Consider the following 25,106-nt stretch of genomic DNA (forward strand, 5'->3'; position numbering starts at 1 on the left):
TTTATTTAATCCCTAATATTAAAGATTGTAGGTAACAGAGTACTACTCTGTGAAGATGGCGGACGATGAAGAATATGAGGAGGTGGTGGAGGTAAGATGAACAATGTCTGATGACTGGGTTTTGTTTTTTTGTTTTTGTTATAGGGCACCAGTCACTGCCTTGCAAGTGAATCAATCATTTTAAAATGACATATCTCTTTTAAATTCACAAAGGCATTGCTAGCATATAAGAAGGTAGATATTTTTAGTTGAGTTTAACTATAATTATATGGGAATCAGAACTGAAAGGAAATCCCATCACTGTAGCCAAACTTTTCTTTTCTTCTTAAAAAAAGTGAGAACTAAAGAATATTTTTCATTTGCCTGAAAAAACCTACCCTGATACATCCACTTATTCGTTCCCCTTGAACAAAGAACCAGAGAGGAAAAGAACAAGAGGAAGTAAGTTCCAGTGACAGAATCATTACTTAATACTTACCAGAGAGTAAAGAAACAATTATTAGTCTTGACTTCAAAGAGAATATGTTATAGGTCAGGCTCTCATTCCTTGGCTGAGGGGGGGGGGGAATCTCCTTTTTATAGATTCTGATTTATTTATTCCATTCAAAGCCTTCACAAAGTACAATTGTCCTTAAAAATTTCTCACTGGGTCTCTGTTTTTGCTCAAATGACCAACAGAAGAAGCAAGTTTGTGTTTTGTTTTAATTAAAAATAGAAATTGAGAATAAGCCAACTTAAACAATTATTTTCAAGATTTTTTGTTCATAGAGTCATATTATTCTTTGCTGTTAGAAATTTAGTAGCACTGAATGTTTAAGTCTGAAACATAACAGGATTTTTAGGGAGACTTCAGACATTCATCCAATTGCAAGTTAAATTCCATATAATTCATAGTACATCTAGTGAAACCCTCCCAGCACACCTTTCAAATCTTTTTTTTTTTTGATCTTCTTTCACAAATTGATTGTGAAGGTTGTTTTTTTTCCCAAAAGTTTTAATATTTTGAGTTTTTTTCCTATCCAAAAATAACAACACATAAAACACAATTTCATAGATTTATTCAAACTATTATTCCATTTTCTCTTCTCCTTCACTGCCTAAAAGCCTCCTCCTTTTGATATTCTACCTTCTACCTTGCCTTCTATCATACTTATACATCTAATCCTGAGCCCTAGCCACATCCAGTTATATGTATTTACCACTCACTGATACTTCATAGACAGCATGTCCAGAATTCATAATTATTCTCAAACTTACCCCACATTATAATTTCTCTATTTCTGTTTCCATGCTAACTCTTAGTTATTGAAGCTTAAAACTTCAGTACCATCTTTAACTCTACTCTCACTCTTTATCTGACATCTTATCATCTTCTCAGTTCTCTCCAAAGAGTATCTATAGCATGAAGAAATTACTATAATTCTTAATTAGTCCCCAATGTTTTATTAAATGAAGAGTAATTTCTAAATTTCACCTTTTCATTTACTCTGATCACAACATGCTTTTGTTATGATTACCTCTCACTTGAACATGCTTAATAACTTCCTGGGTTATCTCTAAACTTTTAATCTCTTTTCTCTATGATATACTATCAAATAATCTTTGTAATATACATATCTGAAAATATCGTCCCTCTATACAAAATCTTTGAGAGTTTTCCATTTCCTCATGGACATTAGCTTGGCATTCAAAATCCTTCACAATCTGATTTCAACCTACTGTTTTAAGATTGTTTCATATTATTTTCCTTCACTTACCTTACATCCAGCCAAATTACACAACTTGGTGTTTGCTAATATCTTCTTGTCTTCTCCTACCTTTGTGGATTTATGCCAACCCTTTCCCAGTCCTGAAATTCCCAATACCTTTTCACCTTTTGAAATTCTTCTCTTCCTTCATAGTACAGCTTATATGTTACTTCCTTTATGGTTTCCCCAGCTGAAAGTAATATCTTCCTCATAGTTGTTTTAATTTGCATTTTTCTGATGAATAGTTATTTAGAGCATTTTTATGTGATTATAGATAGCTTTGATTTCAGATTTTTCATAGCTCCTTGCATAAGTCTTTACTTTGCATTTTTTACATTTTACCCCATGTGTAATTTATATAAATTATATAAATCCCTCTGATTAGATTGTATGTTTTTTTGAGAATGGTGATTATGATTTTTTTCATCTCTGTATTCCCAGAATCTGACAAATACATAGAAGGTGTTTTATAAATGTTCGTTGAATTTTATTAAATTAATCTCATTCCTGCCTTTATATTGAGAGACAGACAGACACACACACACACACACACACACATACACACACACAGAGACAGAAATAGAGACAGAGATAGAAAGAGACAAGAAGAGACAAGAAATTGAGAATTAGAAATTCTCTATAAACAGTGTCTTAGTTCTCCAACTACTTATAGGTTCATAGATGTGAAAGTGTTTTATAATTAACTCTTGATCAAGGGCATGATAGAAATATCATCTGAATATTTTCAAATGCTTTTTCATATGAGAGGAGGTCTGGAAAAGGACATCACTTTCCCCCATCTTTCCATTATTTCTTAGACCTAGATTGTAGATTATATTTCCAATAAAATAGTTGAAGATTCATTAGCAAATTTTATAAACAACCAGGAAAAATGTGTCAAAAAATAGTAATGGAAAAATGCATTATTACTGTCTTTCAATTAAGATCCAAACTAATAGCTAATATTTTGGAAACCATAATTAGTCCTTAACTTTATCAATGTCCTTATTAATCTATGATGCAAAAGTTGAATATAATACTCCAGATGAGTTCTAATGAGGAGTGTAGGACTAACAGTTGTTTTTTTTTTTTTTTTTTCTGGAAGCAGGGACTACATTAATACTGTCTAGGACTACATTAATATTTTTTTGGCTGCTATATCACACTGCTGACCCATTACAATTTACAGATTTCTGCTGTTTAACCACATCTTATATTTAAGGTTGATTTTTTTTATATCTAAGGAAAACCATTTACATTTTTCCTTATTGAATTCATTTTATTAAGTTCACATAGTGCTCTAACCTGTCAAAATCCTTATGAATGCTGACTCTGTCATTAGTCAATCCTCTCTGCTAGTCCTCTCAGTTTGGATCATCTGCACATATGATAAGCATACCATATCTCTTTTTTTACCCAAATCATTCATTAAAAAATGTTAATCAACACAAGGCTAAGTGCAGGGCAATTAAGTGGTTCAGGGATAGAAAGCTGGGTCTGGAGTCAGGAAGACTCCTGAGTTCAGATCTGACCTCAGACACTTACTAGCTATGTGACTGTGAGTAAGTTACTTTACCCTATTTGCCTCAGTTTCTTCATCATTAAAATGAGTTGTAAAAGGAAATGGAAAACTATTCCAGTATCTTTGCCAAGAATACATCCATTATCACCTCTATTATTTAAATTGAAATAGAAATGTTAGCTATAACAAAAGAGAAGAAAAAGTAATCAAAGGAATTAGAACAGGAAATGAGGAAACAAAAACATTCTTTAGAGATAATATGATATAATATTTAGAAAATCCTAGAGAATCAACTAAAAAACTACATGAAATTATTAACAACTTTATCAGAGTTGCAGGATACAAAATAAACCCATATAAAGAATCAGCATTTCTATCTATTACCCACCAAATCTGGCAGTAAGAGACAAAAGAGAAATTCCATTTAAAATAACTGCAGACATTACAAAATACTTGGGAGTTTAACTATTAAGACAAATCTAGGAACTACAGGAATACAACTATAAAATGCTTTTCACCCAAATAAAGTTAGATCTAAACAAGTGAAAAAAAATTATTGCTCATGGGCAGACTGAATCAATATGATAAAAATAACAAATTACTCTATTCATGGCATGCCATGTCAAACTAACAAAATCATTTTATAGAGCTAGAAAAAATAATAACAAAATTCATCTAGAAGAATAAAAGCTCAGGGAAGCTAAGAAAATCAATGGGAAAAAATGCAAAAGAGGATGGTCTAGCTGTAACAGATCTCAAACTGTATTATAAAGCAATAATTATCAGAACAATCTGATACTGGTTAAGAAATAGAGTGGTGGATCAGCAGACTAGATTACATTATACTAAATGACCATAGTAATCTAATATATGAAAAACTCAAAGATCCATACTTATGGAACAAAAACTCATCTGATAAAAACTGCTGAGGAAACTGAAAAACTGTATGGCAGAAACTAGGTATAGACCAACATTTCATACCATATACCAAGATAAAGTCAAAATGGGTACATAATTTACACATAAAGAGTATGGACCAGTTTATCTGTCAGATTTATGCATAAAGCAAAAATTTAGTACAGAAGAAACTATAGAGAACATCACAAAATATAAAAGAGATAATTTTGATTATATAAAATTTAAAAGTTTTTGCACAAACAAAACAATGCAATCAAAATTATAAGAAAAAATTATAAGGAAAACTAGGAAGAAATTTTGCAATGAGTATCTCTGATAAAGGCCTCATTTTTCAAATATGTAGAGAATTGAATCAAATTTACGAAAATATAAGTCATTTCCCAATTAATAAATGGTCAATGGATATGAACAGGCAGTTTTCGCACAAAGAAATAAAAATTATCTATAATCATATAAAAATGCTCTAAATAACTATTGATCAGAAAAATGCAAATTAAAACAATTATGTGGTACCACTTCTTCCTATCAGAATGGCTAATATAACAAAAACAAGGAAAATGTTGGAGAGGATATGGGAAAACTGGGACACAAAAGCATTGTTGGTAGAGTTGTGAACTGATCCAACCATTCTAGAGAGCAATTTGGAACTATGCCAAAAGGGCTATAAAACTATATATATATATATATAAATATAAATATATATATATATATATATATATATCCTTTAATATATAGAATTATCACAGCTAGTTCTATATCCTAAAGATATCCAAAAGAGAACCAGTAGAACATTGTACATAGCAACAGCAATATTGTTCAATGAAGAACTGTAACTTTTATTCTCAGCAAAACAATGATCCAAAACAATTCCAAAGGATTAATGATGAAGCATATAATCGCTTCCAGAAAAAGAAGTGATATTAATTGAATACAGACTGAATCATGCTATTTTTCACTTTTTCTTTCATTTTTTCCTTTTATTCTAGTTTTCTTGCACAAAATAATGATATGCAAATATTTTATATAACTGTGTAAAGTATAACCTTTTAGAACTCAAGACTTCAAATAAAAAATATTTTAAAAAACAAAAATGAAGAAAAACTGAAATAGGGTCATGAAGAGTCAGACATGACTGAAAAATGATGACAATCATCTGGATATAGATTATTCTGTGTAATCCCAGATATCAAAATTAGGACTAATAGAAGGACAATGTATCAGATTTCAGGACAGTATGAGACAGAGCTTCATAAACATTCATGCTATGCTCAAATGGAGTAGATTACCTCAAAATATATAACATTTCTCTTCTCTGGAAGTATTCAAGCAGAATCTGGATGGTCAGTAGTCAGAATATCTAGGGAGAATTCACATAAGTTATAGGAAATTGGACTAGATTTGAAAACACAGACACACAAAAAAACAATTTTGAAGAAGAATGATGAGATTCATTTAAAGAGACTGGATGGTACTCAGGGTGCTACTCCATAGCATACCTTCTCTTATGTTGACATTGAACTATTTACAAGTATTTTTTGAGTTCACTTGTCCAAACAGTTATGAATCCATCTGATTATATTATCATCTAATCTGTATTCTCCATCTTCATCATAAAAAAGTGATAAACTTTATCAAAAGTTCTCCCAAAATATAGATAAGCTACATCTACAGCATTCTTCTCATTTGCTAGCTTAGAAATACTCTCACAAAAGGAAGTAAAATTAGATGAGCATGCTCTAATTTTGATGAAATCATATTGCCTTTTAAATTTTTTATAGATAGAAACCTACCATTTCTTTAATGATCCATTTCCTAGGAATTAAAGTCAAGCTTACTGGCCTATAGTATTCATACTTTCTTTCTTCCTCCCCTGCTCCTTCCCTTTCTCCTCACCCTTTCTTCTCCCCTTCTCCCCTCTCCTCTTCCTCTCTCCCTCTTCTCCTCCCCCATCTCCCTTTTCCTTTCCCTCCTTCTCTCTCGTTCTCTCTCTCTCTCCTCTTTGTTATAAATGAGCATAATCGACTTTTCCTCCCAAGGTTCCTTTTTGAAAACCAAGCCTATTTGTTGACTCTATCACTGCCTCCCTCCTCGCCCCCCCCCCCCCCCCAGCTCATTATGACCTTTATTATTCTTAGCACTATTTTTTTAGATCCATATCATGTTCTTATATTCATCATCCATTGCTTGGCATTTCTTCTATCTTCTGTGCATTTCTTTAAATAAACTAAGTTGGTTGGTAATTTCCATATGTATTCACATCAGTCTCTTTAGACAAATCCCATCTTTCCTCTTTGGAGTTGTTTCCTTTTGTGTTTTCAAATCTGGTTCAATCTTCTATAACTTGTGTGAATTCTCTGCACAATAACTTTGATCACTGACCATCCAGGTTCTGCTTGAATACCTCCAGGAATGAATAAATGATTATGAAATTCTGCCTCATATTGTTCTGAAATCTGATTCATTGCCCTTCTATTGGTCTTAATTTTGCCATCTGGGATCATATTGAAACAATCCACTTCTAAATGATTGTCCTTTAGATACTTGATTTAGATTTTTGAATACAGATAGAGCATTTGCTGTAGACTACTATTATTCTATAACACTTCCTTCTAGGAGAGAAAAAAAAAAGATTTGTATGGGAAACATCAGAAATATGCTTAGCTCCTTTGTATTCTTAGGTCAATGGAAATTATAGTTAGTGCTTAAATAGACTGATTTAGCTAAATATCATAGAAATGTAGTAGACAATTTTTAGTGAGGTTATCTTTGCCATTTTTGCCCTCTTTATTGCTTTGTGCTCAAGTCTCTGCTCTGTATCTGACTACTGGAGACTAAAAACCTCTCTTTTGCCTCTGAGTTGTAAACTGATTTTTTTATTGATGTCAATGGAAGAATTATCAAAATGGGGTGGTTGTAGAAATTAGAGTAAATGATCAATGAAGGGCTCCAACAAACACAGAGAGGAAGTAGTTTAAAACAAAATAAACAAAACATTTCCCTCTAAGAAAACCAAAAAAGAATAAATTTAAAAAGATGCACAGCAGGGAATAAAAGAATAATTTACAAGGAAGTAAAGAATAGACAGATACTCATGAATATAATTTTTTTTTTACTTATATATGTATACTTTCTTAAACTGGAATTTGTTGTTTTATATGCTGAATCCTTCCTGATATTCTGCTGGACATATGACAGTGTTCTCTTTTGTTTTATTTCATTTTGTTTTTTAGTCCTTTTCTATTTTTCTTTTCTCTTATTCTGTTTCTTCAAATAAAATAAATTTGATTTTTAAAAAAGGAAATCAATCAGTCTTGAACATATGCAATAAAATTGTTCTGAGAGTATCCACCAGAGCCAAGTAAACATGAAAAGGAAGGAAATGATAAGACAGGGATAGAAGGTTTGATTAGAAGTAGTATAGTAGAAGATAATTATTAGATTTGACATAGATGTAAAGGTCACCAATCTCTTTATATAAGCAATACTGTCAAGGATTTTTAGTCATATTTCTTTTTTTAATAGTATTTTATTTTTTCAAATACATGCAAAGATAATTTTTAATATTCATCTTTGCAAAACCTTGGGTTTCAAATTTTTCTCTCTCCTCCTTCCCCCTCTTCCCTAAGACAACAAGCAATCCAATATAGGTTAAACATGTGCAATTCTTCTAAACATATTTCCATATTCATCATGTTTAGTCATATTTCTAAAAGTAATCTTTATTGATACTAAGTCTATAACATAGGCAGAATGGGAGAAGCAGCAGAAAATTATTTTAACTTTTGCAGACAACATCCAAAACATTTCCAAATGTCTCTGATTTTCCTTCTTGATGTAGTGAGTCTTTCTTGAGTATGGAATAGTCCCATGGTATCAGCCTTATCAAGAATTTTTCTTGGGATTGTGTAGGCCTGGTAGACTGTGAAGGGCTATACCACTGTCAGGTAGCCCTTAATAATAGCATGGATATACTACTTGGAGATTTGCAAAATGCTTTACAAACATTATCTTATTTGATCCTCACAACAATTCTGGAAGGGTGATATTATTATTATCCCTATTTTACAGATGAGAAAAGTAAGGTAAACAGAGGTCGAGTGACTTGTCCAGAATGTGAGGCTGGATTTGAATTTAGGATTTCTTAACTCCAAATCCTGTTTTACCCACTGCACTATCTAGCTGCTTAGAAATGTTTTTTGTAGTAGAATGAAATAACAAAAAGATATCCATGTAGGCCATTGTAGAATAGCACTGACAGAAAAATATTTGGGCTATATAAGAAAGATGATAATGCAGTAGGAAAAAATTAGAAAATAAATATCCATGAGGATGAATTCTAGGTCTTATTTATTTTTAACAAAGCCATAGGTTTCCTATGGGTAAAATGATAGGTTGAAATAAATGGTTTGGGTAAAGCCTCTCAGTAAAGAGCAGGATTTCCCCCAAGATGGCCTTAAAATGTGTATTCCCAAAGGGAGGATGGTGATAGAAAAAGTGGGGCTCAAGATTTTTCTGCTTCTGCAGGGTACATATTTTAGTGATGCCAATAGAAAGAATGAAAAGTATGCTATTATGTAAGTATTTTGATGACTGAAAAAATGATCCAGATTCTTTATTTTCATCTCTTTTCCTGTTATGTTTGACCTAAATGAGTCTTTTCTGCTACTCGTCCAACAGGGTTAGATAAGGCTGAGACAGAGAGAGCTAAATTCTCCTCTCTCTTACGTATCTTCAGGAAAATGTCAGCCAACTTCTAATTGTGGTTTCTTTATTGCTGGTGACGTCAGAAGAACAAACATGGGCTTGGTTTACAGATCTAGGTTACAGATTCCACAGAAATGGCAATGACAAGAGAGTTAAACTTACCCTGTCAGTATGTTGAGGAGACATACTTTGCTTTGCTTCTTCTCTGACCAGGGCAACTTTTGATCTCTTGGAAGTTAACCTTACTAAATGAAATTAAGAGGCTTTGTGAGATTAATTCTCACCCTATTTAATTGGTAGAGTGAGACATTAATTTAAATATACAGACAATATGTATATATATATATATTTGTATGTATGTGTGTATTTATCTATCTATATCAAGGATAATAGTATTTCATATGGGAGAAAGAGCCTCTTTGTTTTCTTTTAGATATTTATTGGAAAGTGATTTATTTCTGGTTGAATTTAGCTAAATTTTAAAAGAATGTATTAACTCCTACTATATGTAAGGCAGTATGTGCTAGGAGCTGGGGACAAAAATGCAAAACAAACAAACAGAAAGGATTTGTTTATTTTTAAATAGCTTAAAGCAAAGTGAAATATGTGTCCCATAAAGTTATGTTGTTTCTGTCTTCTCTATTCATTCAAGCAGGATGAGGTATAGTGTAAAGAACAATAGTCTGCTGGCTAGTTAACTAGTACAAACCAATTCTTACTGGATCTCAAAAAAAGTTTTCTTCCAACTCTAAAATTTAGTGAATAAATCAGAAGTTTGGGGAAAACAAAATCAATAAGTAAAGTCAATTATGTTTTTTCACAGATAATTTTTTTTAGATAGTGTATACAACTCTAACTTATCTTTCTACTATCTGAATAGTTTGAGCCTCTGTTTCACAAAGATTGCATTTCAAAAAGAAGATATTTGAAAGATATGCTAACATTTACTTTGGTTATTGACTTGTGATTTCTGGTCTAAGAGCCCCACACATTCTAGAGACCAAACAGCACTGAATCCTCTTATCCTCACTATACTTCTTGAATTGCTGAATGGAACATCGAGAAGCTCAGATGTGGAAAATAAACAAATGAACAAATAGATATATCAATAAATAGATAAGTAAATCTGAAAATAGAGATAGTCTAAATTGCCAACAGTATTCCAGGGAACAAAAAAGTTGTTAATGCATAAACACACTTTTTATTGTATTTCTCTTACCTGCTTCTTTTCTATTGAGATGATAGAATTACAGATTGGGAGCTACAAGGAATCTTTGAATTATAGGATCACAGATTGAGAATTGCAAGGGATCATCTAGTCTAATCCCTTAATCTTATAGATGACAGAAGTGATAATAATTTGTTCAAGGTTATACAGGGGCTAAGTGGCAGAGTTGGGTACTTTGATTACAAATCCAGCATTCTTACCATTGCACCTTCCTAAGTCAGCTGAACTACTCACATAGAGGAAAGGATTCAGATAAAGAGGAGATACAGGGAAAACCCACATGGTCTCTTCTGATGAAGTGATGGCATTTGTACTCTATTTTTAGTACTACACAGAAGAAGTTGTCTATGAAGAAGTGCCGGGCGAGGTAAAGCCTCGGGACACTTGCATGAGCAACACACTCATGAAATTGCCTTGGGCTTGGTGCTGTTCACAGTCTCTCAGCACCACTGTGGGGAGAACTCATTCCCATTTGGGTGGGGTTATGTTTGAAGGGTTATTTCACCATCTTAAAATTCAAAATAATAAATGTTTGAAAATGATTTTCAAGGAATTTTTTTGGAAGTCCTGGTTATGGTATGGATGATGTTAACTAAAGGTCACATATCCAGTATTCTTAACCTGGTTGCAGTTGTGATCTGCAATGCAAATGCATGCAGCATCATTGCCAAGAACTGCCAACCTGCAAATGGTTATTTATGTCAACAAGGATATTATCTCTTTCCTTTTTGACATGATGCATGCAATGCTACTCAGCCTTAATTCAACTGAAATGCTGAGTAAGGCATTCGGATAGATATTCCAACTTGGAGCTCTTTTTTCAAGGTGAAATACCTCTCTTTGTGATGAAGCTTTGTGTAGTTCTCTGCATGACAATATTTCTTTTAATACTTGGCAAGCCATGAGCCAAAGGGTTAACAATGAATCCTTTGTAGTATTATATCTGTGTGGAAACTAACTGCTTTAGAAAATGGCCAAGAGGTTAATATTCTCCTTAATACAACTCCATGCTTAGAAAACAATTGGAAGGCCAAGCTTTGACAATGTTCAAGATTGATTGTTTAGCTACACACTTCCATCTTTAATTAAATGTCTTTTCTTAATTGTCCAGAGTTCAGCTTCAGCTTAAAGAATATGTTTCTATGGTGCCCAGTTACTTGGTGTTTGTTTTGACTTTAAGGACTGCATGGTATTGGTTTCCTTGCTTATAAAATGATGCTAATTTGCTACTTACTAGATAAGGTTGCCATGGGAAATAAATGGCATGCTATATCTGAAGTGCTTTTCACTCCTATGAAATAATAATTCATCAGTGAATGTGACATTCACACTCATTTAATTAAAAAATAAGAAGGTGGCTTATTAGCCTGTTGTATTTGATGTGATTAATTTCCATTGTTTAAGGTTAATTATTGCTTTCCATCTAGTCTCAAAGGATTGGAGAAGGAGCGAAATTCTGGAAAATAAACAAGTGTTTTTAATTAAAGCTGCCAGCCATTTGTATCTAGCTCTTGCTTAATCAATTTCACAAGTTGTTATGAAAGTCAAAATCTGGACTTTATGTGTGTCCCTTTTCTCAGCTTCAAAATAATTTGAAGTTAGCCTTCCCTTTAACATGTTGCTTGAAAAGAGAGTCACTGAAATCTTAATAACAATAAAAACTTAAATTATATTTAATCTTGCATTTGTTATCATGAATGAGCTTTTAACAAAATGTTATGCATTAATAAGAAAAAACTTATTAATATATACTGTCTATAGAATTGAAGAACATGTCTGTGAGTAGACAATATAGTGCATCCAATGACATCACACTGCATGTATTTATTTGGATATTGTGAGCTATATCTTGCTTTTTATAATATACAAAAATATCACCAGAATAAAATGTAATGAGCTATATCAGTATTCCGGGTATCAATATCCTGGTGCAGAATTTTTCCCTTTATGATAATTATATTTTGCCATCACAATTTTCAGACAATAACTAAAGTTTATGAGACGACCACTACACGGACAATAACAGAGCAGGACGAACAACCTGTAACTTATCATGAGGAACGGAAAGTATCTCATGATGTGGAACCAACGAAGCCAGCAGAGAGGAAGAGAATTATCAGGAAGAAAGTGGACCCTTCAAAATTCATGACCCCCTACATAGCACACAGTCAGAAAATGCAAAATCTCTTTAGTGAGGTAAGTTTGGATGGATTGGGAGTTTGTAAGTCATCTCTAAAAGTTGTTTTGTTAGGAAGAAGATATTACTTTGAAGGAAACATAAATTTGTCACAGAATTATAGGCTATCTACACTCTGAACATTTCCTATTTGAGTTTTTTTCACATATGTAATTCGTGTGAGGTAGTATGACAAAATGGGTATAGTCATGGCCTCAGAATCAGGAATGACCAGATTTATGTCCTGCCCCAGTGCATAGTTAGCTATGTGATTCTAAGGAAGACATTTAAACTCCTCCTAACCCAGGCAGCTCTCTAAATCAGAAAATTTGCCTAGACTCACGGATATATATTGTTAAAGGGAATTATTTCAACAAGAATTCCTTGTATTGGTCTTGATCTTATTCTGTGTAGTATTAATCTGACATTAGCATTGCTTTCACACAGAAAATATTTTCATAAATCAGAATATCCTGTATAACACTTCAGAATCTGTATTTGTAAATCATAACTTTGTGTGTGTGTATGTATGTGGGGAGGGGGAGAGAGAGAGAAAGAAAGAGAGATAAAAAGAGAGAGAGAAAGAGAGAGACAGAGAGAGACAGACAGAGAGAGAGAGAGAGAGAGAGAGAGAGAGAGAGAGGTGTGTTTGTGTATGTGTGTGCATGTATAGAAAGAGAAACAGGAGAGAGGGAGTCTCTAGAGACATTGTTATATCCTTCAGGAGTTAACCCTACAGAATGAGACCAAGACCAATTTCAAAGCCTAATGCTATTTTTTTTTATCATTAATTATTAGTCAATCTGATCTATAATAATATGAAAAAGCAGGTTAGTAAAATATATAGAAACTATGTCTGAGATTAATATAGCAAATAATAATATGTAGCATATTAATTTTAAAAAATAACAAAACCTGCCCGTTGCTTAAAAAGCATCCCTCCCCCAACTTTTCAGTTCTGAAATTATAAAGCAGGCCAAATCAATTCTATCATTGCTACTGAATGAGGTGAACTGATCTCCTCTATTCTTTCTGCCTCCTGGTCTCATCCCCCTTCCTTATTCTGAAGTATCTTTCTTAACCAAAGTACTATTTTCTGGTCATAACTATCCTATATGAGTTGTTTTCCCCATTAGCACATAAAGATCTTTGAGGGCAGATACTATCTTTGCTTTTATATTTGTACGTCCAGGACTTAACACTGTACTTAGTACATAGTAGAACTAATTAAATGCTTATCTCCCATCCTGATTTGTTTCTGTTTGAATATTTTGTATTATTATTAATACAACTTCATAATTAAAGGTTCAAAAGAATAAGTTATATTGGGTTCATAGTGATCCTAGGTAATTATAGGCTTTCATTTGCCCTCATGTTCTTACATGCAATTCTGCAAGTCACACCATTGGCAGCAAAATTGAATCAATAAGATAACTCTCTAAAAATATAAGTTGTTAAAAAAAGTGACAAGAAGTAATAAATCTTCATTGGTAAAGAGAGTTAATTCCTTGGGCACTCCTAGATACATATGTGTATATACATCTATGTGCATGTATGCATATATTTATATATGTGTAAATGTATATGTATTTATGGGGCAGCTAGATGGTATATTGGTTAGAATGCTGAATCTGAATCAAAAAGCCCTGAGTTCAGATAGAGATTCAGAGACTTACTAGTTGTTGTGACCCTGGGCAAGTCACTTAACCCTGTTTGCCTCAGTTTCCTCATCTGTAAAATGAGCTGAAGAAAGAAATGGCAAAGCATTCCACTATCTTTGCCAAGAAAATTCCAAATGAAGTCATGAAAAGTCAGACATGACTGAGAAATGACTCAACAACTATATATATATATGTATATATATATATATATACACATACATGCAACAGTATATATAATATATATGTATTTATATTTATATTTACATGTCTTCTAATAACAGTTTTAAGGTAATATGCATGGCAATTTTATATTTATCAAGTATTCAGTAATGGCATCTGATTCATTTTGGTGATGGGGATGCATCTTGAATAATGATAAATATCATAATTGCTGTGTTTCTGGCTTTAGTGTGTTTTAGTTGAAATGCTAACATTCGCTTTCAGAATAAGTACAAAGAGAATTTTGAGAAAACCAAAGGACTACCTTATGCCAGCACAACTGATACTCCAGAACTGCGAAGAATCAAGAAAGTACAAGATCAGCTCAGTGAGGTGGGTGGTGTATCCAAATCAATTCAACATTCTACAAGGATTTATCATTTATTATTTATCAGACATTCTGCAAATCATTGGTCAATAAATACAAAGAATGAGAGTACCAATTTGCAATGAGTTTGTATTTTAATTGAGAAGACAACAACATAATGTGTGTGTGTGTGTGTGTGTGTGTGTGTGTATGTGTGTAACAAAATATAAAGTTACCAAATCCATGTATACAAAGTTGTGCTGGAACCAACTGAACTGGTTCATAATGATTGTAAATTTCCAAAGTGAATATTCTCACCTCAGAAACAAGCACATACTACAAATTAGGGCTTGATATTCAGTCTTGTTGCTCATCTAGACTTAAGAAAAGAAAGGAAAAATGTTAATATTTCAAATAAATTTAAACTGTGTCATGGGTATATTTTATACCCAACCCAACCCAAGAACTGATTGTTAAACATTTACTAGTAAAAACACATGTGTATAGATGAGTATACATGTACATATTATATATGTGTATATACACATATATTTATAAAATATGTACCATAACAATACAAATATGTATACATATATACACCTTTATGACAACAATGTTTATTCATTTATGCTATATTAAAATGAATATGCATTTATATATTTTTTACAAAATATATACCCATGACATAAATATCAATGCATATATATATATATACATATATATGTATATATATATATGGTATGCATATGCATATATTTGATATATTCTGTATCATTTATACAATTTATGTATATGTACCCATCTATTTATATTTATAAAATATGTACCCACAATGCATGAAAACAATTATGTGTATATGTGTATACATGTACATATACCATAAAACATATATGACATAGAGACAGGAGATGAAGGATCGTGAGTGAGGGAAAGAAGACAGTTTAGCTGGAGTACTTGGAAGGTAGTAAGGGCAAGATTATGTAGGACTTTGAAAGCTAAGCAGAGAAGATTATATTTAATTATAAAGGCACCAGGAAACCAGTATAATTGGTTGTATAGAAGATGCTGCTATCTTTGTAGAATGTGGACTTTAACTGCATATACAAGTTTAAGATTGTGTGATGTTAAATGAATCCAGAGTTTAAGAGGGAGCATTAATTATAAGTTGGGGTACTTGGTATAAACTCCAAGGAGCTGCTCAGGGATCCAAAAAGCAGTATATATTTAGAGAGGGTTCACTTAAAAAGCCTCTATTAAAATTCTGTTCTGATGTTTGGTTTTTTTGTTTTTGTTTTTGGTTTTGGTTTTTTGTGGCATAGAGTTGACCTTATGTTTTTTGTAAAATATTTCAACAGGATACAAAACCTCAGAGGCTCTCTAAGATAGAAAGGTTTCGTATATAGATACATTGTTCACAGTACCACCTGAGAAACAGCTCTAATTCATCTTTAAGAAGCTCATCTCCAAAAGTTATCACTTATGAAATGATCAACTAAGGCATAAAGAGGCTACAGATTATGATGGTGGATGGAATAACCACACTGATAAAACCATAAGTCCTTGAAATAAGTATAGTTAAAGGAAACAGCAACTCAATTATGGTTTTTTGTGATGATTCATGGGTGAACCTAAGCAACAATAGGCAATATTAGCCCCAGAAATAAGATGAGAGATATATAGAATCATAGGTGGACAGCTAGAAGGGACTCCAAGTTCAGCCCATTAGTATTATTAAGTACTTTCTATACACCAAGTCATCTGGATGATAGGAAATGGATAAACCACACTGTGATTCTAGCCCTTTGAGGCAAAATATCAAAAGTATCCAGAACTTTGTGTTAAGAAAGTTCATTCAGCTCATACTGTGTACGGCTGCCAGAAGTTCCCTCAGCCTCTCTCAGGTTGACAACTCTGATTTGTACTATTATTGTTGCTGTAGGTGAAGTATCGTATGGATGGTGATGTTGCCAAAACAATTTGCCACGTTGATGAGAAGGCAAAGGACATTGAACATGCAAAGAAAGTGTCGCAGCAAGTTAGCAAGGTAAGGGCAGAATGGTGGACCAGTAGGGCAGGGGGAAAGAACCCTGAAATGAGACCTGGAGTCAGATTTCACCTTTGGTTATTGCTACCTGGGACACTCACTTAGTATTTTTGGATCTTCATTTTCTCAACTTTAAAATGAGGGGCCTGGACTAATTGCCTCTGAGATAGATATCTTCTAATTCTAGATCTATGATATAAGTCTAATCCTGAGCATTGGGAGTTTCTGGACCTCATTTTTTTCATTTGTAAAATGAAGGGGTTTGAGTAAGATGGCATTAAATCTGTGATACCCTGTGATAACATTTTCCTAGCTAGGTGGTTCAATGGACTTTAAATCAGGAAATTTCATCTTCATGAATCCAAATCCAGCCTCAGACACTTATTAGTTATGTGACCTTTGGCAAATCAGTTAACCGTGTGTCTCATTTCCTTGTCTGTAAAATGAGCTGAAAAAGGAAATAGCAAATCATTTCAATATCTTTGCCAAGAGAACCCTAAAAAAAAGAGTCACAGAGAGTTGGACACAACTGAAATGACTGAACAATATCAATATTTGACTCCAGGAGAAAGAGTAATATAAGCAAAATTCACACATAACCCTCCCCACCCCCAATCTTATACATACCTGGAATTGTTTATATTTGTTGATGATTGTCAAATTCATATGACAAATTTCATTTTTATGTAAAAAAATCATACAAAATCCTGGAAGGAGGCAGAATTGAGCTGTACAGGGAGAACTTTGGAGCTTGAAAATTTTAATTTTATCATTAGAAAAGTATTATAGGAGATTATCACATTAAATGCTTTTCATGGGACATAAATGGCCCATGTATTTACATGTAAAAAACAAAAGAAGACATTTAACAGTTCTCCTGAGCACCCTCATCCCTGAGGATTGAATAACTGTTTCTTATCTGGTTTTTCTGTCAAGGTTTTATATAAGCAGAACTGGGAAGACACCAAAGATAAGTACCTGCTTCCCCCTGATGCTCCAGAACTTGTCCAGGCAATTAAGAACACAGCTATGTTTAGTAAGGTAAGCACAGTTGTTCAAACTTCAATACCAGTTCACCAAACAGAAGTCTACTGTGTGCTAGGAAATAGGAGAGATAGAGTTTAGCTAAGATAAAGGAGCTTTCAGTTCAATAGTGGTATGCAATACAAATACAAGTTGCCATGATACCTACTATTTCTGCCATAAATATGCAACAACGGTTCAAAGTACAGTGTGATTTAAGACACACAGAGAGCGTTTTTCCTAGGGGGTGTGTAACTAATATTGGAGTCAATCTTTCAAAATAACCCATCTGGCTCAATAACTTTCATGTTGATGTTTGGTGGTTGTGAAGAAAAAGCTATTTTTCATTGTGTCTTGAGATAAGCTTAGTTAGGTCCTAATAGTGCTGTCTTTGAACAAAGTGGACTGATGTAGAGGAAGAAGACAGTCAAGTGGGAGAGGAGGCCCCTTGGCCAATTTGACTCTTTTCCTTTCTGAAGGAAATGAGGTGGGGTATATAGGTAAGGGATTGGAGGAAGGAATAGTTGCTCCTAGCTTGGCAATCTATTGGGCAAGGTATTTAGACCTTTTGGTTGGGGATCCCTGTCTAAAGACTGATTATTCAGCTCATGAATTATCCAGGTTCCTGAATTTCCCCACCCTTCTTTCTAATCTATAAATCAAGCAATCAAAAAGTATTAATAGAGCATCTAAGATAGAGTATCAAGTCTGGAGTAATTTCTTTTCCTAAGTTCAAATTCAGCCTCACTTTCTAGCTGTGTGACTCTGGACAATTCTCTGTTTGCCTCAGTTTTCTCATCTATAAAATGATCTGGAGAAGGAAATGGCAAACCACTTCAGCATCTTTGCCAAGAAAACCCCAAAGAGTTGGATACAAATGAAAAATTACTTAACAACAACTAAGATGGTTATGGTCTTTTTAGGTTGAAACAATTCTTTAAATTGTTTCAAACATTGCTACTTTTAATTATTTTCTTATTGCCACTTACTCTAGAAGGAAGATAAGAAAGGAGATGAAGAAACATTGAAAGCAAATAATTGTGTATCTTTGGTAAATGTTAATTAGGGAAAAGAGATTAAAGTTGTTCAAAGAAATGTATTTTGAATTTGAGTGTATTAAAAGAAGGCAGATTATAGAGAAATCTCATTCAGCTCTCCAGGGATCGCTTTTTTTTTTTCTGGTCTTATATCATTTATTTTAACTCAGGGATTCTTTATTTTTGTGTGTCATGGACCCCTTTGGAAGTTTGACGAAATGCATATGTATACCCCTCAGAATATTTTAAATTCATAAAAATACATGTGGGGTTACAAAAGATAGAGTATATTAAAATACAGTTATCAAAATCTTTCCTCCATCCAAGTTCATGGACTCTTTAAAATCTACCTATGTAATCTTCTGGGGTCCCTGACCCCACATTAAGAATCCCTTAATCTAAATTAACTGTGATATAATAGAGAGAGACAGCATAGCATTGCAAAGAGAATTGCATATCAAGTTTCAAGATTCAAATCTAAACTCTGCCCAAGAATGATATGGACACAATGCCGGGCTTGGAAGTAGGATATTGAATCCCAGCTTAGCCACTTACTAGATATGATCAAATCATTTAACTTCTTGTAGTATCAGTTTCATCATCTGTAAAATAAGGATAATAAAATCTGTAAGGCCTATCTCATAGAGGTATTGTGAAGCTCAAATAATATGATGTATATTAAATACTTTGCTTGCTTCAAAGTTCTCTATAAATGCCAATTATTATTATTAAGTCATCTAACCTATTCTATTGAGATAATATACATTTCATAACATATCAATAAATGTTTTATAGCTCACATTTGTGAGCTATGTCCATACATAATTCTGATTAAAGGGAAATTGATTTTTTTCACATTTTTCTTGCTTTTTTCTTTTCAGAAACAGTACACTGAAGACTGGGAAGCAGATAAAAGTTTATTTTACCCATACAATGACAGTCCAGAGCTGAGAAGGGTAGCACAAGCCCAAAAAGCTCTAAGTGACGTAAGTAAAAATACAAATCTAACACTTGGATTAGGAGGGGGAAGTTAGAAAACCTCTACTCCTCTTTTGGCCAGATTCATATTCCTTATAATTCAGGGAGGGAAGTTTTGCCTTTGATCGGGGAATTATCTTGTATCAATCCAGGCACAGAATTTTGATACTTCTGAACCATAAGTATACAGTTCTCAACAGTTTTCTCAATTTAGCAAAAGTATTTAAATGTCTTAAGTTTGTTCTTTTGGTTATTTAAAATAGGTTCTAGAGCAGTATCCAACATCAATGACTCCAATAGAAGAATGGATCTTTTGCTTTCCATTGACCAAAATCTGAGGTGTATAGAGGAGGTTTCTTTAGCATTCGTCCTGTCAGGAGTAGCATCCTTTGAAAATTGATGTATTATTTTTTTTAGAAATCCTAGCTCAGCCTCAATTGTTCTAAAAATTATCCTATAAAATACAGTATTCTTATGTTCACAGAGTAATGACTCTTTAGGATCCCTATAACCTTTTCTATTATACTTGTGCATTATTAATTATTTTCTACTTTGTCCCAGCATATTTAGATTTTTTTTTCTCCCTAAGTATCTTACCTAGTCCTAAAAAGGACCTTAGATAAATTTATCTGATTATGTTTTTTAAAGTATACAACTTTTATATATACTTATATTATATTATACAATACTTTAAAAAAGTATTAATAGATACATTCTCTATCCCATTTTCGGAAGTACACATTTGGCCCAGATTGGTGTAGTGCTTCTACCCTTTCCTGATATCATGTTACCAGTTTAAGGAAATATATTACTATTTTGTCATTCAATATTTGTACCAGTTAATGTAATACAATAATACTGACCATTATAAATATTATGTCCAGGACTTGCCCTTGAGGATGCCTAACAAAATTCCCTTGCTTCTCTTCTAAAATTTCAACTCATCAACACATATTTGTTGAGTGCCTACTAGGTATCAGTCACACTGTGCTAAGGGAATTTGAGGACTAGGAAAGAAGTATAAGGAACTTGCTAAATATTTGGAGGGACAAATGGTCAATATAGCAATTTTGGAACTATGAGGTACTAAACTGCAAAGTGTATTGATAGAGATACAATAAGGATTTTTTAAAATGAGAAGTCATCAAAAGTGTCAGAAATCAAAGTGTCTTTATTCAGAGAGGTAAAGCCAGAAAACATCATCAAGGAAACTAAGGGAGACATTTTAAGATGATTCAGTCTCTAGGTGAGGTACTTTATTATTCTAGAAAATTGATATATTAAAGATGAATCCCTTAAATCAATGCTATGAAACTTATTTAAACTTTGACAAATTATTTGATATTTCTTAAGGAAAAGTAAGTTGTAGTAAAGCTATGTAACAATAATAAACTCAGTCTTCTCTTATCCCCATTCCTAAAATATTTGAGAGTTAAGTTAAATCTTGTATTTTACTGCAGACCAAGTTTGCAAAAAATATCTTATTACTTAAATGCCTATTAATAACACAATGTGGACTTCTACAATTATTGGATCTGAGCCCAAGGCAAATCCTTATTCACAGCATGTGCCATGTAGACTTTAAAACTGGGACTCCTGTTTCAGAGGCTCTGTCCCCTAAATGTCCTTTCTGTAAATCCCCTTAACCCTGCTTGTCACATTGTCCTCATTCTGTTTCAAAGACACTTTTCTAGTACTTGAGAGCCATCAAGTTCATTTAGTATTGAATTCTAGAACTAGAGAGAATCCCAAAGAAGAATAATTTAAATCACTGAAATTTCTAGATTTTAAGCTCCAAGAAATTGATTTTTACCAGATTGTTAGACCACTTATGATCTAGAGCCATTTCACATCTCTCACTTTCATCTTCACCCCCATTTCTAATTGGTTCTTCCCTAAGAGACTATTAAATGAAATACCAAAATAGCTTATGTCTAGAGCTAAGAAGAAACTGACAGGCTTGAAGAAATTAGGTAGTGAATTTCAGATAAATTAAGCAAGAAAGTCTGTCTTCAGAACTTCTTCCTTCCTTCTTTCCTTCCTTTCTTCCTTCCTTCTTTCCTCCTTTCTTCCCTCCCTCCTTTTCTAGCTTTCTTTTCATGAGTCTCTATGAAAATGTTATAAGAATACTAGAATGAATATCTCAAGAATCAGAGAGACATTGGCATGTGGCTGAAAGCAGGAGCTATTCAACTACCACTTTTATCTCAATTTCAAAATTGAGAGCATCCAGAATATATAGGAGTGTGCATGTAGTTTCCCCTCCTTCAACTTAAATTCTAGTTGTGTTTTTTAATCTCATCAAACACAGATTCAGGGATTCTATTCATTGAGATGGTAAACTGAATGGGACAAAAATACAAAACATTTTAAAGCCCTATTCACATGCTAACAGTCAGGAGAATATTCTCTGGCTCATTAACACTAAATTATTCTTGTTTGCATCTTTTTATAATGTCAGATTGTCTACAAAAAAGGACAGGCAGAACGGAATTCTCAGTTTACTCCACTGGCAGATCCTCCAGATATAGAATTTGCCAAGAAAGTGAACAATCAACTGAGTAAGGTAAGCATTCAGGGCTCTAGCACCGGCTTCAGTAAGAACTTTATGAGATCTAGAACTATGATTGCATTGTGACATTTAGATAAATCTGGATCTCCAACCAGAATCTTTTTTCTTTCTCTCCCAAGTTATTTTCATTGTTTATGCAAACAAAAAAACCATGTGGTATAATGGAAAGAACACCAACTCTGAAATCAACTTCATATTGATTGACTTCAAATACTGGGCTTGTATTATAGCTTCCCTGGGCCTCAATTTCCTCATCTGTATAAAATTTCTTCATTTTATAAGAAACTGGGATTAGAAGATCTTTGGGGGGACCCCAGTTCTAGATCTATGATTCTGTGACCTCATTAAAGCAAAAGTTTTTCATGAGGCCTTGGAACCATTTCAACACAATGACAAAAGGGATATATAAATCTGTAGAGTAAAACAAGTGAAAACAAAGTCTCATAGCTCTAGCTCTGCTACTTTCCCATGACTATTAGCTCTGCTACTTTCTACTTATATGACTCTGATTCAGTCCCTAAATTTTTCTGATCCTCACTTTTTTCACTTGTCAAATGAGAGGCTGGGACAGGATGACTTCTAAGGTCTTTTCAAATTCTCAGTATTCATTTTGTTAATTTATTTTTAATAGTTTATCTTCAAGTAACTAAAAATGTACTATAGTAATTAACCAACACAAACAAATTGACACTGATTTTGAAAAGGCAAGTGACAATGGTGTGTATCTTTCTATGACTTAACATGCTACATTTATGTAACAGGCAATATGTAAAACATATTTAAAATAAATAAAATATGTTGAACTATGGTTTTATTGGTATAGGAAAACTCCTAGAAGGAACTCCCCTATTGGTGCAGATTGTCTGCTGTTCTATAACTATTAAATTTATAAAATTGTCATTGGACACTGAGTAGTTTCTTAGGAATTGTCCAAGATTCCACAGTCAACATGTGTCAGAAGGGAGAAAAATTTAGATTTACCAGACTCATTTTATCTTCTCTACCATGTTGCCTCACAGATGAGGTTATATTGATATTTGAATATTTCTCTTCCCAAGAGAGGAGTTTAATAAAACAACTAGATGAAGAATTTAAACATCTGTGATTAAGGGGCACTCAGAAAGTGGAGTTTAAATGTTTGATATTTAGAGAAACATACATAATTCTGAAGTCTCCTGTTGTTCCCATTCCAATGTGCTCCAGTGAAAAGAGAAACACCCAAATATGTGTGGTTTCCTGTTCTCAGTTCAAAGACTGGCCAGGCTTGAGGAAAATTTTTAAAAAATAAAAAATGCCACGGGTTATGTCTCAAACAGGCAACAGTGGATTCCATGACCTTTGAGGGCACTGGCAAACAAGCCTTCTCTGTCTATATTTAGGGCAGGAAACTAGTCCTGTGGTATGTAGGGTTTGAGATGGAATGTACAAAGACAGATGTTAGGCTAATGAATAGGCTTGTGCTAAAGTTCTATTTTAAATAGCATACAATAGGCAGTCTCTTCCAAGGATACTTTTCATGAGCACTTCACCTCATTCCATGTGGTGGTGATGCTTTGCCAGATTAGCATTCTGCTTGAATCTGGGCAAAACTTCTAGATTTCTTGGCAATTTAGTATTCTTTGGGAAATTATCTTTGGGACAAAAGAAAGTGTCATATAGTAGGAAAAGAAAAATTCTGGAAGTAGAGGACTTGGTTTAAATCTTATTGCTGATGCTTACCACTTGGTTGCCTTTTCCTGGTTTCCAAATCTGTAAAATGGAAAGGTTGTACTACATGATCTCTGGGGTCCTTGTTAGTTCTCAATCTGCAACTGGACAAAAAGGGATAAAAAGAAAATTGTGGACAACGTAGATTACACAGTTTATCTGATCTTTGAAATTCCAGATCTTCCTGACTATAAAAATGGAGTGTTTTAGACGCAGGCTCTAATAATTATAGTAAAACTTCACTAATATGTATACTATCACTTAAAACTGGAAAGAATAATGTCTATTAAAAAAAGAGAACACAGAGAACAGTGATAACATACATGAATTGTAAAAGGAATCTTGGACAATTCCTAATTCAAGAGTAAATGCTCAAGAACAACCATGAGTCCTGATCTGCATGCAATTCCATTTCTTTCATTTATTCTTTTAAGCAAGTCCTTTAAAGTTATGCAGCTCTTGGTTATGGATGCCTGGTTTGCAACTCAGATTAAAATGTATTTGGGAAATTTTTTTTTGATAATTTTAATATCTTTTTATTGATAGAACGCATGCCAGGGTAATTTTTTACAGCATTATCCCTTGCATTCATTTCTGTTCCGATTTTTCCCCTCCCTCCTTCCACCCCTTCCCCCAGATGGCAAGCAGTCCTTTACATGTTGAATAGGTTACAGTATATCCTGGATACAATATATTTGTGCAGAACCGGACAGTTTTCTTGTTGCACAGGGAGAATTGAATTCAGAAGGTACAAATGACCCGGGAAGAAAAACAAAAATGCAAGCAGTTTATATTCATTTCCTATTTGGGAAATTTTAAATAAAATAAATAAAAATACAATACAACAAAAAGATAATGTTAATTTGATGCTTTCTAAGTCAATATGCAGTCTGCAGAGATCCATTTCTATTTGAGTTTGACAAAGTTGTTCAGAAGGGTCAAGCAATCTTAAAGTTTATATTGCCTTGATGAAAAGTAATGAAAGTGTATTTCTTTAAAAGATTTGTACAACTCAGCCTCATCAAAAATGTAGATTTATCACTTTGGTCTGAGTGAATGAGTTCTTACAGGGTTCAGAACTTTGTAACCATGAGGATGTCAGCAAAGACAGAAGGTAACTCCAGATGAGAATTGTCAGCTTTCCTATGGCATTTTGAAGAAGCTTTATTAGCAGTCCTGTTTACATATCTCCTATGCTGTTGTGCATTAAAAACAAAAATACACCAAAGTAAAACATTTAGAACAACATATTAATAATGACC

General features: G+C 33.2%; 1 protein-coding gene across 31 annotated transcripts in view; it reads left to right on the plus strand.

Annotated features, from left to right (window-relative positions):
* The window catches only part of NEB (nebulin), a 207,472-nt gene that overhangs the window by 1,414 nt on the left and 180,952 nt on the right, over positions 1 to 25,106 (plus strand). For all 31 annotated transcript variants that reach the window (XM_051986439.1, XM_051986409.1, XM_051986440.1 and 28 more), the window contains exons 3-10: positions 25 to 91; positions 10,446 to 10,487; positions 12,101 to 12,316; positions 14,402 to 14,509; positions 16,423 to 16,527; positions 17,464 to 17,568; positions 19,469 to 19,573; positions 22,027 to 22,131. In XM_051986439.1, coding sequence (XP_051842399.1) covers positions 56 to 91; positions 10,446 to 10,487; positions 12,101 to 12,316; positions 14,402 to 14,509; positions 16,423 to 16,527; positions 17,464 to 17,568; positions 19,469 to 19,573; positions 22,027 to 22,131 — 822 coding nt within the window. In that variant the 5' untranslated portion in view covers positions 25 to 55. The remainder of the gene's footprint in view (positions 1 to 24; positions 92 to 10,445; positions 10,488 to 12,100; positions 12,317 to 14,401; positions 14,510 to 16,422; positions 16,528 to 17,463; positions 17,569 to 19,468; positions 19,574 to 22,026; positions 22,132 to 25,106) is intronic.

The sequence above is a fragment of the Antechinus flavipes genome, chromosome 3, assembly GCF_016432865.1.
Source record: "Antechinus flavipes isolate AdamAnt ecotype Samford, QLD, Australia chromosome 3, AdamAnt_v2, whole genome shotgun sequence".
NCBI lineage: Eukaryota > Metazoa > Chordata > Mammalia > Dasyuromorphia > Dasyuridae > Antechinus > Antechinus flavipes.